The sequence below is a fragment of the Diaphorina citri genome, unplaced genomic scaffold (assembly GCF_000475195.1).
Source record: "Diaphorina citri unplaced genomic scaffold, Diaci psyllid genome assembly version 1.1 scaffold142, whole genome shotgun sequence".
Lineage (NCBI taxonomy): Eukaryota > Metazoa > Arthropoda > Insecta > Hemiptera > Psyllidae > Diaphorina > Diaphorina citri.
In genome coordinates this window covers 189,709-206,763 of record NW_007377579.1, presented here as the reverse complement: position 1 = coordinate 206,763, position 17,055 = coordinate 189,709, and the positions used below count along the sequence as shown (strand labels likewise).

At 36.4% G+C, this 17,055-nt stretch overlaps 2 protein-coding genes across 2 annotated transcripts; one reads left to right on the top strand and one right to left on the bottom strand.

Annotated features, from left to right (window-relative positions):
* Window positions 1-1,595: 1,595 nt before the first annotated feature.
* LOC103504952 (sulfotransferase family cytosolic 1B member 1) lies at window positions 1,596-9,422 on the bottom strand. The gene is made up of 7 exons (XM_008469256.2): window positions 9,371-9,422; window positions 6,284-6,383; window positions 4,590-4,749; window positions 3,834-3,954; window positions 3,213-3,310; window positions 2,502-2,573; window positions 1,596-2,412 (listed from the first exon to the last, which is right to left on the bottom strand). Exons 1-7 carry the CDS (start codon window positions 9,420-9,422, stop codon window positions 2,167-2,169), a joined length of 849 nt encoding a protein of 282 aa, XP_008467478.1. The 3' UTR covers window positions 1,596-2,166.
* A 2,107-nt stretch (window positions 9,423-11,529) lies between these two features.
* On the top strand, window positions 11,530-15,891 carry LOC103504942. Its single transcript, XM_008469247.3, has 4 exons — window positions 11,530-12,045; window positions 12,540-12,786; window positions 13,526-13,707; window positions 14,398-15,891. The coding sequence occupies exons 2-4, from the start codon at window positions 12,565-12,567 to the stop codon at window positions 14,543-14,545; spliced, it is 552 nt and encodes a 183-aa protein (XP_008467469.1). The 5' UTR covers window positions 11,530-12,045; window positions 12,540-12,564; the 3' UTR covers window positions 14,546-15,891.
* Window positions 15,892-17,055: the final 1,164 nt, after the last annotated feature.

The window sequence follows — 17,055 nt, the reverse complement described above, 5'->3', positions numbered from 1 at the left end:
ATGGTGGAGATCCAAAATAAACCTAATTGTGTGGAGCATAAAAATTCTCCTACCTACTACCTAGCTAAACATATAAAATTGGTGGATGTGCCATTCTTTCAAGAAATCGGTAGAGATGCAAAAGTTTATGAATAATTGAATAAGACACACTCGTACCTAACAATAATTCTTGTACAAATATACATAGGTACCTACCTAATATTCTTAAAAATAAAAACAAAATCGATGAAGTACCTAGGTACAACCTAATTTTGCAATATTGCATGGACTATTAGGGAAATTCAAATAATATATTTTCTGATTTTATCTAATTTTGCATGGACTATTAGAGAAATCGAAACATTTTCTGATTTTCTCTCTCTCTCTCAAATATTTTCTGATTTTCCCTCTCACTCACTCCCTCACTCGAAACCGTTTTCCCTCTCACTCACTGGAAACCATTGCGTACACGCGTCGTGTGACCTTGAACTTGTCTCCACTCTGTGATTATCTCCTATCTCACTCTCTCCTTTGCACTTCTCTACCCTCTCTCCTTCTATGTATCTCTTTCTCTCTCTCTCGCGGTTGCGGAACTAAAATGTTCTGTGGATAATCTTGAAACGATGCGATGTGTTTCCAATAATGATATTTCCAATAATGTGGAAGATTTCGTGAAGGTTTGGTCCATTGTACAGAACATTTTATAAATATTGTCACAAACGCATACAATTAATTATAGGTACCAATCTACTATTTAATAATTATTAAAATATTATTAATTCCGTTCGGATAATGATAAATTTCTGATACATCCTTATAGCAAAGAAACCACGAAATGACCTAACTTTGGTTGATGAAAATTGTCTCTAGTTTTCCGAGTTCACCATGAAAGACCAGAAACCATATTATCCGATAACCTTTTACTTTATCAGTGTATCACTGTATAATCTCTATTTATTGGGATTTTACCCATTACCTACTTTATTACCTAAGTACTTATAAATAGGTATACATTATACTTTTTAGCTGAATTCCCACTAGGGATGAGCTATTTTTACTTTTTCACGCACACATTTTCCGCTTTCATATTCAGTTATTCCATTCTTTAATTCTACTTCCCATTTTTCACCTTTCCATCATTAATTTCTTTCTTTTTTAAACTCTTCATTCCCTTCGCGTTCAATACAACAGATCACATCACTTTAGTTAAGCAAAGTTTAGCATGGACAATAATCGTGTTGGTGACTGGTTCATGCGTTCATGTTGAACAGCATACGTACTTGGCTCTTTACGCACGAAGATAGCGATTCGATTCCAGGTCCTGTGCAAATAATTTGATGATCTCACAAGATTTGATGCTGGATGAATTTGTCAGGACGTATTTTGAGTAATAATAATAATAGTTCATTTGTTAAATTTTTATTCAATACATTATTATAATTAGATATTCGTATAAGGAATATCTGATCCTCCATAAATCTGGCCAATAAACCTGATGCACTATAGCCAACTCTGTACATAAATATATCTTATTCAATATACTTATTATAAATAAAATAATTTACTCGACTTCATGAATCAAGCAAAACATACTTCAACTGTTTTCTTTTGTGAAAAATGGGAAGTAGAATTAAAGAATGGAATAACTGAATATGAAAGCGGAAAATGTGTGCGTGAAAAAGTAAAAATAGCTCATCCCTAGTGGGAATTCAGCTAAAAAGTATAATGTATACCTATTTATAAGTACTTAGGTAATAAAGTAATGGGTAAAATCCCAATAAATAGAGATTATACAGTGATACACTGATAAAGTAAAAGGTTATCGGATAATATGGTTTCTGGTCTTTCATGGTGAACTCGGAAAACTAGAGACAATTTTCATCAACCAAAGTTAGGTCATTTCGTGGTTTCTTTGCTATAAGGATGTATCAGAAATTTATCATTATCCGAACGGAATTAATAATATTTTAATAATTATTAAATAGTAGATTGGTACCTATAATTAATTTTTATGAGTTTGTGACAATATTTATAAAATGTTCTGTACAATGGACCAAACCTTCACGAAATCTTCCACATTATTGGAAATATCATTATTGGAAACACATCGCATCGTTTCAAGATTATCATTTTAGAACATTTTAGTTCCGCAACCAATCGTTTAGAGTTCACCATTTCGTTTTCTTCTCAAACTTTCACTTTATTCTCTTGATCATCATCCTCGATTCCGTTCATTTCAGTCCATTCGTCAAACTTCTTGACTAGTTCCGGACTCATTTCCTTCTTCCAACTCCCCATGATTCCCTTCCTGATGAAAGTCAACTCTGGATCATCTCTGGGCATGTCATATTTGACAATCACATCCTTGATGAATTCTTCGCCGTTGATGGCGGGGTTGTTCTTCATACTGTCGAAACTCAAATGGTTTGTCAACTTCTTCAATTGTTTGTCCGAGATGGGCTTCTCTAGGAATTTGGCCGTCTTCTTGATCACCTCTGGCAAGTTCTGGAAAGGAAATACAACTTCTTCAATTGTTTGTCCGAGATGGGCTTCTCTAGGAATTTGGCCGTCTTCTTGATCACCTCTGGCAAGTTCTGGAAAGGAAATGGAATATGATTCCAACCAAATCAAACAACGAGATATACAAACTACGTAATTCTGTTGACGCATCTTAATAAAATTAAATAATAAAAATAATATGGCTGAGGGCCAGTTTATCAATTGCACTTAACCGACTGGTTAAGCTCCGATTATTGTTAATCAGCTGATTATCGAGGCTTACCAACTCGAATTATCTGGTGATTTAGGATTGAGTTCAATCTTAGATTGTATATTGAGAGCATTATATGTTTCTCTATTTGCCATCGTTAGTGGAGATTCTATTTGCCTCTAGGTCTTTAGGCTCTACATCCAAAAATGGATCAACATATTAACAAGATAATGTAGACCTGCCTCCTTATGCCAACTACAATCTGAATTTTAAACTTGGTGTGAATTTAACTCTAGGTTTAAACAATCTGATGGGCTAAAAAGTTTGAAATTAACCAATCAGATTTTTATTTTAGCCCTAAACTTACCAATTGCATGTCTTCGTAAGAATTGACCAGACTTATGCCAACTACAATCTGAATTTTAAACTTGGTGTGAATTTAACTCTAGGTTTAAACAATCTGATGGGCTAAAAAGTTTGAAATTATAACCAATCAGATTTTTATTTTGAGCCCTAAACTTACCAATTGCATGTCTTCGTAAGAATTGACCAGGACATTGGGCATGTGCTTGGCAAGTTTTTTGTAGCTATTTACATGACTCCAGAATGGACTGTAGACGACTGAAAACAAAATTTAATTTAATGTTCATTAATTTTATACATTTGACATAAAATAAAAGACCTATTTTTCTAGCTAGATGCGAATTAAGCTTCTGTTATGGAAAAAAATGTGAAATCACCTGCACATTTGGTTAAAATAAACAAACCGGGATCAAGAAGCGTGATCTGGAAAAAGGGCGTAACGTCACTTACGCCCTTTTCCGGGAGTCTGCATTTTTGGATAACAAATTTCGTTCTGAACACAACTGTGAAAGGATCATCTTTCTATCTCTTTTCTACGACAAGTTATGGCCAATTATATGAACCCTCTAACATGGTGTTCATATGAAAATGAAAACTTCAAACGCGATTATCTCGAATCTGTGTTTTTGCAGTTATGCCCTTCTTCCAGATCAGGCCTCATTTATTAGCCAGAGAAATGAGGTTTCTACCAAGAGAAATGAGGTTTTTCGATTATACGTGCGTAAGCCTGGTGAAATGCTTTCTATTCTAGTGCACCTTTGAAAACATGCTTTGACTTTACCTTTGTCTTCAAGAAACGCTTTCATAAAATCATCAAAGGATCCCTCATATCCATTCCACAATCTGTGATGATGAAAATAGGACACTGCAGCATCCTTGGGCTCTCGAGTTACGTAGATGATCTGAAAAATGATCAGATGCACAATATACTCGTAGAATAGAAAAAGAATGCATGCACCATGAAAAACGCCCTAATGACTACAGAGTAAATTCATAGAGCCATTTTCATCCTGGGCTTGATTAGAATAGATTAGATATACCTTGTTTATACTGGCAGTATAGGACTGAAACTATCGCATTCTAAACATGGTCTTGTACCTTACGTATAGGTACCTACTCGCATATTTGATTGATAATAAATCACATTGTAATAATTTTAAAGAAAAACAATAATAGGGGGGTTTACCAAGTGAGAATTGAGATCAATCTAGGATTGAGCTATATATACTATATATACTTAATATCCAGTTCAATCCAGAATTGAAGCCAACTGCGACTTCGTATTAAAACGAGCATTACTTTAATCTTTTATTAGCTTTTTGTTTACTTCCCTATCTAGAAGGTTAAGCCTCTGTTTAACGCCACATGAACGCTGATTGCGAATTGAAGCCAACTGCGACTTCGTATTAAAACGAGCATTACTTTAATCTTTTATTAGCTTTTTGTTTACTTCCCTATCTAGAAGGTTAACCCTCTGTTTAACGCCACATGAACGCTGATTGCGGAGCGAATGTACAAGAAAGAAAAGCTCACCAACCTTTGGTTTCTTGACCCAAATATCCTTAGGTAACAGTTGGACTGGTAGATGTGATTTGATAAATCTAGGTGATTGCTGTTCTTGAACGAATGAGATTGTGTCACCAAATAGAGTCCCGTTTTCCTGGATCAGATCGTTTTGATTGATAATGCTGACAGCTCTGTGGACAAAAATTTAATAATCATCATTGTTAAAATTTTCCTTATCGTCCCGAAAGCGGAGAGAGAAGGAAGACAGAATAGGAGAAAGCCAGCCGTTCCAAGAACGAATCTTATCCGTTCAGGATAAAATCCACCTCGGGCGGGAATCGAACCCATGAACTAGCGCTTACAAGGCATACACGCTACCCTCCAAGCTAACTAGGCCAGCGAAGATTCTTTGATTCATCATTAATTTGGTGTTTTTTCCATATTCTTTGAATATTCCGAAATATTGTAGCACATTCCTACTATCAGGTCACTCTCCAGTTATAGTATCTGTCTACGTTCAACAAACGGTGAAATATTTTACACTCGATCAGAAGGTAGTGAGCATATTGTGACTTGAACGGTATCGATTGTAAATAGATGTGAATCCCATAGATCGTAAATAAGAGCATAAAGGTGTGTCCACACATAGTCGACCGGTCATCAATCGACGTCAACTGAACCGTCCACACTGCCTCGACAACATAGATTCACTTCGTCGATCGATATTGATCGATGTCAATCGACGATATATTTGACTAGAGCGTGACCTACCTATAATGAGTAGCGTACTTTACTGTGGCGGTTCTTTACAATATCACGATCAATCGACGTCAACTGAACCGTCCACACTGCCTCGACAACATAGATTCACTTCGTCGATCGATATTGATCGATGTCAATCGACGATACGTTTGACTAGAGCGTAACCTACCTACCTATTTACAATATCACGAAATACAAACAAACTAGATATATTTAAATAGGACAATAAAAATATTTATAGCAATAAAAATATTTACGACTATTAAAAAGAATTAAAAAGATCAAAGATATCTCATGTCCGTTTTATTGCGTGATTTCATGTGTCACGCTTCTAACTTTCAAGGAACGAGGGTTTACGACCAGCTATAAAGTACTTGGTACGTCTACCGTATCACACAAATTCACTACATTATTCTTTTTGTTTGTTTTGTTAACTCTGATTTCAACGTTAACTGCCGAGAAACTGTAAAACTTCCCAGGAATTGACTTGATTGAACTTCATCAGTCTTGTAAATGACCCCTCTAGCTCAATTATTTTGTCACTGCTGAGATTATGAATGCTTTCGCAAACTGCACTATACTGACTGTCAAGTTTGAGATGATTCCAATAACACAAGGGAAACATTCCAAAAATGATCTTTGGAGACTTTGGACCAATAAGCTCTATGTATAGAACGTCCTAGCCTGACTTCAACATAACTGTCTGTTGTGATGTAAGCCCAAAAACCCTCTACCTACTCTAATTTAGCCATTGATTTGGGTTTAACCATGATCTTAATACCTAAGCGGTTAATTACTCAAAGATTAATACCTAGCCTAGATAAAATCAAACAATATCCTTGTTCAATTGTTCCTTTTACTTTCATTAAAAGAAAGTACCAAGAAAGTTTTACATTGTTTTTAGAGCTACACAAGAGCGCAGAATCGTCATTTATATGCAAATTGAATCTATTTTAGACTTACTCTAAGAACGGAAATCTCTGTAGCAGTAACTTCTGTTTGGCTGTATCATAATCGAAGTTGTTGCCCAGAAGCCAGACCAATTCTTGAGTCCAGGTTGTTCCTGAAACGAAAAAAATACCGTGTTAGTTCCTGTGGATGCTCCAAATTTTCGGAGTCTCGTCTATAGAGTAAAGGAGAAAATTTGAACTCGGCCTTGTCGTCAGCCATTTTCAACCTTCCATCTTCAGCCAGTCAAAAGTTAGAACTCCTAACTTAGGAGGGGGGCTCCTTGGTTCTTATGAAGATGCTTCACATTTATTTATAAAATTTACACCTATTCTCTACCAAATACATAAGTCCTTGTTTAGACTACATTACCAACATCCTAGGGTAGATTCCTGATCCTGAGGTCATTTCCAACAAAAAACGTTCTATAACTTTTTTTTCTATCTCGCTTCTATAACTTTTTTCCTAAACTAAGCGCGATAGGGATCCAAAAAAATATATCGATATATATCGATATATCGACGAAAAATATATCGATATATATCGGTTTTCGATATATCGCAACATCCCTATTGGAAACTACACTGTGTACCCATGTCGGTAGGTATCTCTATTGAAAATCATCCTGGACATTAAAAATATGATCCTATGGCCTTATAGTTAGCTTGTTTCTTTCGTGCATAAAGCATTATGGTACCTAACCAGTGTCCCATGGTCCCATTTCAAAATACATCAAGAAGGATAGACAAAAGTGGTGGTTACAAACTGAAATTTTCGATGAACTTAAAACTTACTCGTACCTACCTACCTACAAGCATTGTTTTCGATGAACTATACAATTTTCGGTCTATTTATGTCACATTTTTCTCAGATATCACAAACCTAGGGTCTCCTTATCTAGGTATACCTACCTACTCATATTTCGGATGATCTCCCGTGATACTCTCACCTCACGTGAAATCTCTACCCTCTACATTCTACCGCCCTTCATTACACGCCTGATTTTGAGTAATGATTAGGCCCGACAATTAGTCACAGAATATTTCAACATCTGGGGAATCAGAGGGTTGAAGATACCCCTAATATCTCATCCCTAGATTGAAATGTAGCGTGACTCTAGATTTCCAGGGCGCTGAGGAGAGATTCTCTACCGACGGAAATTGATGGGAGATAATCGGTCTATTTTGGGGTCTACAAATCAGTGCTTTAGAAAAAAAAAATCTGGTGTGAACATCACACGACTTTTCTATTACATTAAACTTAACTGTAAGTCGGACAGTTCTAAAAGTTTCACCATTCGATTCGGCGTGAAAAATCCCATGGGATCAACTATTCACATGCTTACTTGTTAATGGTTCACAAATGTCGGGAACGGTATAAGCTAGAGACTTGAAATTTGGTATGTAGTTCACAAATGTGACAAGAATGCAACACAAAATGTTTGGTTGAGATGATTGCTGCGCTTGGCGGTATTTGACCGCTTTTGGACAGATTTCGACCGATTTTGGCGGTTTTCAGCTATAGCAACAAAACGGTTAGAGATATTGTAAAAGTTAGGGTAAAAGAACACTCAAATAAGCATCATTCAATAGGATAAGGAAAGTCGTGTGATGTTCACACCAGATTTTTTACTAATATTATCTGATTGATTCTTTATATTGATCATTAATTCGTACAAACATTGCTACTTTAGTAAGCGCCTATAACTAAAACCCGGACCGTAATCTTAAGTGCACCAAGTTGGTTAACCACATGAAAGTATGCCGGACTTATCTAAGTCTTGATAAGTGCACTCAATTCACCCATGTGACTGAAATAAATACGTTCACATGTGCATTATGATATAACAGCTGTAGATAAGTTATCTTACACTTTTAGTTAATATTAAATCTTAGACTTTTAGTTAACCATCTGATAGCTCGGTGGTTAAGTCATCAAGATACCTGGTAATGAGAGAGCGTGGGTTCAATCCCCGGAGAGGTATGGAATTTTATCCTCAACCTCAACATTATTATAGGGTTTGACCACAATAATTAAATAGTATAGTAGTTAATAGCTTATTATTATTAGTGGGGTAAAGGGATTCTTTAGTCCTGTGTTGTCTTAGCATAAAATAAGTATCTTCTTGATTACCTCAAGAGGAACTTATAGGTACTTTTTACGTACTGATCTGCTACTTGGGTAGTGTTGCTTTATACCTAGGTAATTTTTTTCCCAAGTAGATGGTACTCTTATGAGTACCTGTACCGTCTGGGGACATAACCAAAACAAAGTGTTCATAATTAATTATTTACAAAAGTCTGAAATAAAGAAGACAAGTTGATAGATTGTATAATTATTTAGAAAGGATAAGTACATAAGTAGGAGTTAGCTTGCAATTCTCAAGTGAAAAAAGCATATAATTATACGTGCATGTGTTAAATAAATAAAATTAATGGCACTTCAGCCAAGTGTCAGCTGTCTCCATCATGCTACTGGAGATTTCTGAGCCCCTTAGTTAAAGTATCGAGTAGGTATCTTACTAGGACAATTACATAATGTAACTAGAAAACACAACAACATACTTCAAAGTTCACCCGGAGATTCTCAATTTAAGGCATGGTCTGTGAATATTAAGGATAAAGCTCGTTGAAATTTCTTCTTCTTCCTATTTTGGCTGGCTTCTAGTTTCACCAGCCCTCAAGCTTTCGAAACTAGTGGCGTCCGAATCCAGGTCAGTTGGTTGCTGGGAGTGCCATCGGGTTGTCTCCGAGTTTTCGAGCTTAATCAGTGGTATTTCCAGAAAACACAAATTTGGAACTTGGAAGGACAATACCTACCACCCTACCTAATTAAGTAGGTAGACATATTTCCCTACTTAAAGGCACTAGGTATATATCCTTCGTGAGAACAATTTGGTTTAAATACCAGCGGAGAAGAAAAGACGGCGTAGCTTCACTTCCCAAAGGATCACTGATGTTAATCACTATTTCGCGTGGTTGTCACCCGAATGGGTGACTATCTTTGCAATCCGGATCCGGATGGGTGCTGCTCAAAAAAGTATCCATCCATCCCTGATTGAGATCGTGCTAAAAACAGAGAGATTATTTACATTGCTCGTACTCATAGGATATAATCCTGACCGAGTCGTACAGAGATTCATGAACTGACCCATGATGCAATTCTTATACGAGTAAATTTACCTTGAACATATCAAGCGGTCGTACTGCTACGCCAAGGAAAATCCAGGTGTATTGAGTCTGAACAATTATTTTTTCAAGAGGTTTGACAGAGGGAACTGTGACTGCCAAGGTCTTATCGCCCCAAAATCGAAGAGAGAAGGAAGACAGGATAGGAGAAAGCCAGCCGTTCCGAGAACGATTATTATCCGTTCAGGATAAAATCCGCCCCCGGGCGGGAATCGAACTATTATTTAATTTATTGTTGACAAGATGGTCCAGATTTTAGACGATCAAAACTCTTGATCACCACACAATTACTTGAGGTATCGGTATGCCATTTTACCTTTGACGAAAATTGGACTTTTAGGTGTCCTCTAGAACTTCAGACGGGGCGGCGTTTTTCGTCGGCCTCTCAATAAGCCCTGGGTAGATTGCTTTGGGCTGACACTTAGTTTTGGCTACGAGCGGATGTCCTTCGCACTCAACTTTTGCTATTTCTTTAGAAAGGGAAAATTCAGGCTGGTATCCTCTCTCTTTACAGTCCCCCAACCAGACGGTCGTTTGAACAAAATAAATAATTCCGTTTCTCCTTGGCGTGTTTCAGCACAAGAGTTTGTTTCTGAGCTTTCATTATACAACATCCAATGTGATCTAGTCGCATTAGAAGCAGAGTTGCGTATTCAGTAACTAGTTCCGATATACATAGAAAAAGAGAAACGGAAGCACTTAAATCACCCTTATTTGGGCAAGAATATCTAAGGACAGGTATAATGCTTCGTGTTAAACTGTCGAGGTAGGACAGGTAGGTAGGTAGTTCCTTTATTTCAACAGTTTATGGTTTTGGTCGGACTTAATCGGAAATAATGGAGATTGCAGCTAGGGAGGATAGTAGCCTGAAAGTTTCCTTTGCTAAAGAAATAGCAAAGGTTGAGTATGAAGGGCATCCATTCGTAAAATTTTTGTAGCCAAAACCAAATGTCAGCCCAAAGGAATCACTCCAGGGCTGATTGAGGGGCTGACGAAAAATGCCGAAACCGTCTGTACATTGGAAAAGGCGAAGAAGAAGAAGAAGAAGAAGAAGAGCAGCAACAAAATAGGTACCTACTTGTGTTAACAAAATTTGGAACTCACTAAATTTTATGTTGGGCCTATATTAGTTCGACTTCTTGATACGAACTTTTGCTTCGCAATGAATGTGAACTTTGCTGTGTTTCCTACTTCCACAATTTTATTTGTGTCCTCATTTCTACTAATGGTACGGGTTAAAGTTGTGTTAAACTTAGAACAAGTTGAAGATGAAAGTGGAAGTGAACATAGGGTGTTTGAAAAGTTTTGGACGGTATCTCTACTTCCACAATTTTGGTTGTATCAAATGGATTGTAGGAATGCCAATTCCTACTGTTTTTTTATTTTTTGGAATTTTGGTTGAGGGTCACTTACATCCTCCGGAATTTATATTGATTCTACTCATTTTTATTTTACCAAAAAATTTCCGTCTATTGGAGTCAAAATTTTCCACTTTTTCATTATTGCCAAATTTGTCTTTTTTTGGCTTGCATTTTCGCGTTCCTTTTTGGGTGCCAAATTTTTTCCTCACCCTCCTTTGTGCTCAATCATTCTTGGGAATCTCCGCGACCCACAAACATCTTCGAATAGGAAGTTTCCGATAATATCATGAATTATTATTAATTTATTACCTATACGTATTATTTTCATATCTCTACCATGTTCCTAATGAATTATGTATCTAGACGCACATTTACTTGAGACAAACAAAAATAGTACATAGGTAACTAGGTAAATAGTACATAGGTAACAAGTTATAGTAAGGATGATCCAATTCAAAATAAAGTTAATCATGTAACAAAGGGATAATAGAATTGATATTATGTTTACATAATCTTCATAAACTCATAATTAAGCCTAGTACTGGAGTACTAGCATGCATTATGCGTGTCTGAGCAACAAAGCTCAGGTCTTGTGAATAAGTCCACCACTCATTATGCGTGTCTAAGATACAAAGCTCAGCCCTTGTGAATAAGTCCACCAAACTTCTCACCCATCCTACTCTTCTTCCTTAACATGTCGCGGTTTTGATATCAATTATTACTTGACCGTTCTCAATAGACGCGTTCCTAAGAAACGGTTACATAAACGGTTCTATCGGATTAACTTGGTAATACCATTTTTTTACCATCAGTTTCCTTCGAACTTTTTGAGCGGTTAGGTTTGTTTTTTGACCGTGTGGGCTGGTGATTTTTGCGATTAATTTGCCTTAAAAAATAAATAAAATACCTACCTAAATAAGAAAAATTAAATAAAATCAAGTGAGCCGATAGTTTTGCATGTGCTTTTTCTATTTTTGCATTATTTTACTCGTAAATACATATTAAAATCTGCCTTCTTGCGAACAAATCATTTTGTAGCCGTCTGCGATTTGGCGTATCCGTCACATAAGATTAAATCAATTTTAACATATTCTAGGTATATTGATGTGTCTAACTATTCAATGAAAATCGTTGGTTACTAAGTTCAATAATGCCGCTGATGGATTATGTGCTGAATATATTTTTCCACAGGAACATGGAGTAGACGATAGTGTCTCAGGATTCAAAGGTTTGTCTAAAAGTCTAAATTGATCTTTTTTGTCCATACATACCTATACGTACATACATACCTACCTACATCTACCCACCTACCTACCTGAGCATAGATTCTAGAGAGTAAATAATAGGTAGGTATCTAATCCAAATGCATCATGGATGGCTATTTTCTGCTTTTTAACAGGGGATTCGTTGGTTAAATGCCGTTAGAAATCAAATTGGCAATCAGCCAATGAGATTCAAGATGCCCGGCCATTATTATATTACACTGGGTATCTACTCAAAAACAGCTACTTACCTACTTACCCCCGGGGCCACAAAATTAGTTTAAACTCGGTTTAAGTTTTTAACTCTCGGAATAAGCAATCTGATTGGTTGATTTTTAAAAATTCCAAAAATTTTAGCCAATCAGATTTGTTTATAAGGCTTAAACCGAGATTAAAACTTAATCGGAGTTTAAACTCACTTTGTGGCCCCGGACCTTAAAATTAAAATCGATATTTTCAGGATCTCATGTGAAACGTTTATCAAAATGCTGAACCGTCAAGCAATCTATCAATGTCTAGTCATTCTCGCGCTAAGCGCTCTCATCAGAGCGGGAGGACATTTCATGAGACTCGCGCTCATGATGTTTATGGGTCTAATGGGAATGTATCTCATGCATAAATTAGCGCAAGACTATCAGCATTGGCAGAGACCCGCGCATGCTGCCGGCAAACTGCTGGGATTGTGGAAGAGGTCGATTCCAGATCAGGTAAGGATGGGTGAAAATGGACTAGGGGTGAAATGGAATAGAATAGGGGAAGGGGCTCCACAGCGACCTGTTTTGAGATAGTTAAACAGTTCACTAAACCGCTAGGTAAGCGCTAGGCCGCGGGTTCGATTCCCGCCCGGGGCGGATTTCATCCTGGTGGGATAATGTTCGTTCTCGGAACGGCTGGCTTTCTCCTATCCTGTCTTCCTTCTCTCTTCGATTTCGGGCCGATAAGACCATAGCAGTTACAGTTTCCTCTGTCAAACCTCTTAAAAAAAAAACCGCTAGGTAGATTTAGACTGAAATAAGTCATTAGATTTCAATTGATTTACCTCTAATCTTAAAGTGTGATTTTTTACCGCGATATATAGGTATGAGTAGGTACCTACCCAAGTGAAACAAGATTACGAGCAATTTTAATGAACGCCTGCAAATTTATCAAATTATGCAATGTGATGTAAATTAGTACGAGTATTTGAATGTAGGTGGTACCAGATCTTTTTCGAGAAAGGAGTTGGTTTTCCCCGCGTTCTGAGAGTTTGACTGAGTAGGTGCGTTCACAACTCCTCACATTTGTTGAGCTTTTTCGAGAAAGGAGTTGGTTTTCCCCGCGTTCTGAGAGTTTGACTGAGTAGGTGCGTTCACAACTCCTCACATTTGTTGAGACACACTTAAACATTAACTCAGCAGGATAAACAATGTACCGGGTATCTTATATTCTATTCTATCGTCATTTCAGGAGATAGAAAAGCTCAAGCTGGAATCTCAACTCCCATTCGTCAACGAAAACACGTTCATTACTTTCGCTGAAATATTGGATTACGACCAATCACAATGTGCGAGACGCCTGGTCTGCCAGATAGGAGTTATGCCACACCATACTCTCAATGTCCATGAGAAAACTATTATGAATATTTTGAGGTAAGTTTCTAAAAGGACACGTTTAGCCCCACCATGGACAAAAATGTGTATTCTTTTTAGTTTCTATGTTACCTGCCTCGGTGGTGTAGTGGTCAAGGCGCTCACCTGGTAAACAGGAGGGCGTGGGTTCAATCCCAGCCGAGGTATGGAATTTTATCCTCAATATAATTTGAGAAATTGACCACAATAATAGTAGTAGCCTACTGCTGGAGTAAAGGGACTTGTCAGTCCTATGCGAGCAGTATAAATAAGCACTATTATTATTATTATTATTATTATTATTATTATTATTATTATTATTATTATTATTATTATAGAGAAGCTATACTAGTAATGAGAAAGTATTACATTTAAATTGCAATATTTCAACGAGTTACTTTGTGTTTCTGGTGTTGACCCAGCACCTAAATGAGAATAGATAATTATGTTTTTCTCGCCCATCTGATGAGAGGCATACTACGGGATGGCCAATCTGCAGCCAAGGAAGTTTAATAGAGGAAACGCAGGCGGAGATCGAATCGTGACAGCGTTTTCAAGGCTGACGCGCTACCTTCCAAGAGTCCAAGCTAACTAGGCTGGCCAAAGTTAAGACTTTAGGCGTGTTTACCTATTTTCTTCTTTGTCAAATAAGATTAGTAGGAATATTTAGATAGTGGGATGAATGTCTTGATTTATTATTTTGTGTTTCAGGTTCAAGCAAGAAAATGAGGCACACACAATATTCAGAACAGCGGCAGCTCTGGGTAAAATCACCAAAGATAATCAAGTATGCCGTAACTACTTCAGTAAATGTAAACTAACCGATGAACAGATGCAAAGAATCATGAAATTCTTCTAGCGAGCATTGAGAATTCAAGAAGAAAGCCTGATGGCAAGGACCGCGAAGTTTAAACTTGGTTTTAATTAATGCAATGTGATTGGCTGAAAAGGTTGAAATCAACCAATCAGACTTGCTCAATTCCAAATTTAAACTAGATTTAACCTCCGATTGTGGTCCTAGCCAAAAGAGTATTGAGACTTTAAGAAGAAAAAGACTGGCCAGAACTAGAGATTTTGAGGTGGACACTCATCCGTTATTCTTCAACCTGCCTTTCGTAAAATGTTCACACCAGATTATATTTTTAAAATTATAAAACTTGCTTTTTGGCACTGAAAGTGAACAGCCAGCTGGTTTTAAAATCAGGCCAAATTTCCAAAAGTTAAACGGACCACTTCTTCAAAATCTTCCTCAAAATATTAAGCATTCAAGTGCCAAATTTGGTTGACCAAAAAATCGGTATTTGGACAAGTAGGTAATGATTAGGCTCACCTACTAAGAATTTCTCCTAAGAAATCTATTGATTGGACAGGCAGGCATCTGTTATGTAATCACCTGCAGAATCAACAACCATCAACAACTTACTAGAGATATCAACAACTTGAAATATCAACCATTCAATGTTCGAATTCACCGCAAGTGGTGAAACTGGTCCTATTGAAAACATCGGGTGCTGGGACACTTATGCAAGTTCTTTGGAAACAGGAAGTGTGAGAATTCTCTTCATTTGTAAACAAGAAGAGTTGGCTAGACTGCTGACAGTACAGAGAGTAATTGAGGGGTTTGACGCAAAAACGACTTATAGCCCATAAGAAATATACAGCTTATGTACAGCTTATTTAGAAGTCTTTTTTTTTTTTGCGACAAGTCCCTCGATTGATCCCCAAAGCTGTCAGCAGTTCCTGAGAGAAACTTTAAAAATTTACACTTCATTTTCGTAATATTCTGACATCACCGTCACCAAGACTACTTTAATGGTCTCAGGTCGCAGTCACAAAAGATCTAACAAGATCGTATTGGCATAGGGCTGAAGTAGCTAATGGCCCTACTTGTACCAATACCAATTATATCTGTATGAAATGTGTTTTTTTTTTTGTTTTTCTTTCAGTGATAATCATTCGTAAGGATGTGAATCTCTGTTAAATTTCTGTACTGTATCTATGTATAGCGGGCTAAACTGTGCGATTTTTCTTCCGATTTTGATCCCATTCGGTTAAATTTAAACAGTTTATTAAATGGGGCATTAGGGTGTATTAATCTTTTGTCTAATAAAGTAGGCTTAACAGATAAAATTAGAGCGAAAATAGAGAAAAATGTGATTGTTCTACCTTCTCTTTGTTCTATTTAGGTATACCTAACCAAGGTAGGTAATGTATAAAAGAATAATAAATATGTAAATTGTATAAATTATTCAGATTCCTTTTCTTTGTCAATTTCTAATTTCAGTACCGATAGAGTAGACACAGAGCGGCACATAATCTGACAATATTTAGAAGAAATAAACAACGCCGATGTATGATTTACTTTGTGTAAGTAGCTCTATTAAACAATATTTAAATAATAGGAATACTCAGCATTATCACTTAAACAGGGTATACATTAGGAATTCTAATTCTATAAGTACATGAGAATAAAATAAATATTATAACTTGTACAGAGTTCCCTCACAAGAATTCTTAAACCAAGGGATGTTTTGTTCTCTTTACAAGTGCAAAGTGTTCTAACATTTACAAAGGTAAATACAATAAATTCATGTATCTTAATACAAACGATATTTTGAAATATCTTGTACATTATTTTGTACAATTCTTGTACAAATGTACAACATTATTTACTACCTATACCTTAGATAATTATTACTATTTACCCATTTAACACAAATAGGTATAAACTAGACATCTCAATTTTACATTTATGACTTGTGCACTAAGGTAACTTACAAAATGTACATACTTAGGTCTCAAGCTTACTTATTTACAAAATAAATTTGCATTGACTTTTACAAGGAAAACTTATTACAAAAAGAGAGCGTTAATGAAAGAATATTCTTCGTAATCTACTACAAGAACACGAAAGTTAAGCAACGTTGAGTTTGGCGCGTAGTTGGATTATCTGACACTGTATGCTGGGAAAATTCGTAAATCGGGGTACACATTTTGGTAAATATTTTCGAACTAAATTGATCCCAAGGGAAAGGTTAGTTAACCTTGACAAATCGAGTGTGCCTGAAGCCATGTGATGTGTTCTAATGCACTTGACCCCGTGTTCACTCAGCTTCGTAAGGACAAAATAATAAGGAGCTGGTTAAAATCCTCAAAAAAAAAAAAAAAAAAAAAAAAAAAAAAAAAAAAACAAAGGAAACAATTCAGTAATTACCTTCATGAATTTCACATTAGATATATCTAAAGGCAGTGGTTCTTAAACTATTGTCCGCGGACCAAATTCCCACTTTGTAAGGAAAAAATAGGAGCTTGTAAAAAAAAAAAAAAAAAAAAAAAAAAAACAATCAAGGCAGAAAATCCTCTTACGAA

Coding starts and splice junctions, on each gene's coding strand:
- LOC103504942 (XM_008469247.3), top strand. CDS start 12,565: ATGCTGAACCGTCAAGCAATCTATCAATGTCTAGTCATTCTCGCGCTA. Junction 12,787..13,525: donor AGAGGTCGATTCCAGATCAG/GTAAGGATGGGT, acceptor TCGTCATTTCAG/GAGATAGAAAAGCTCAAGCT. Junction 13,708..14,397: donor ACTATTATGAATATTTTGAG/GTAAGTTTCTAA, acceptor TTTGTGTTTCAG/GTTCAAGCAAGAAAATGAGG.
- LOC103504952 (XM_008469256.2), bottom strand. CDS start 9,422: ATGGGTCAGTTCATGAATCTCTGTACGACTCGGTCAGGATTATATCCT. Junction 6,384..9,370: donor GTCAGGATTATATCCTATGA/GTACGAGCAATG, acceptor TTTTCGTTTCAG/GAACAACCTGGACTCAAGAA. Junction 2,574..3,212: donor CTTACGAAGACATGCAATTG/GTAAGTTTAGGG, acceptor TTTCCTTTCCAG/AACTTGCCAGAGGTGATCAA.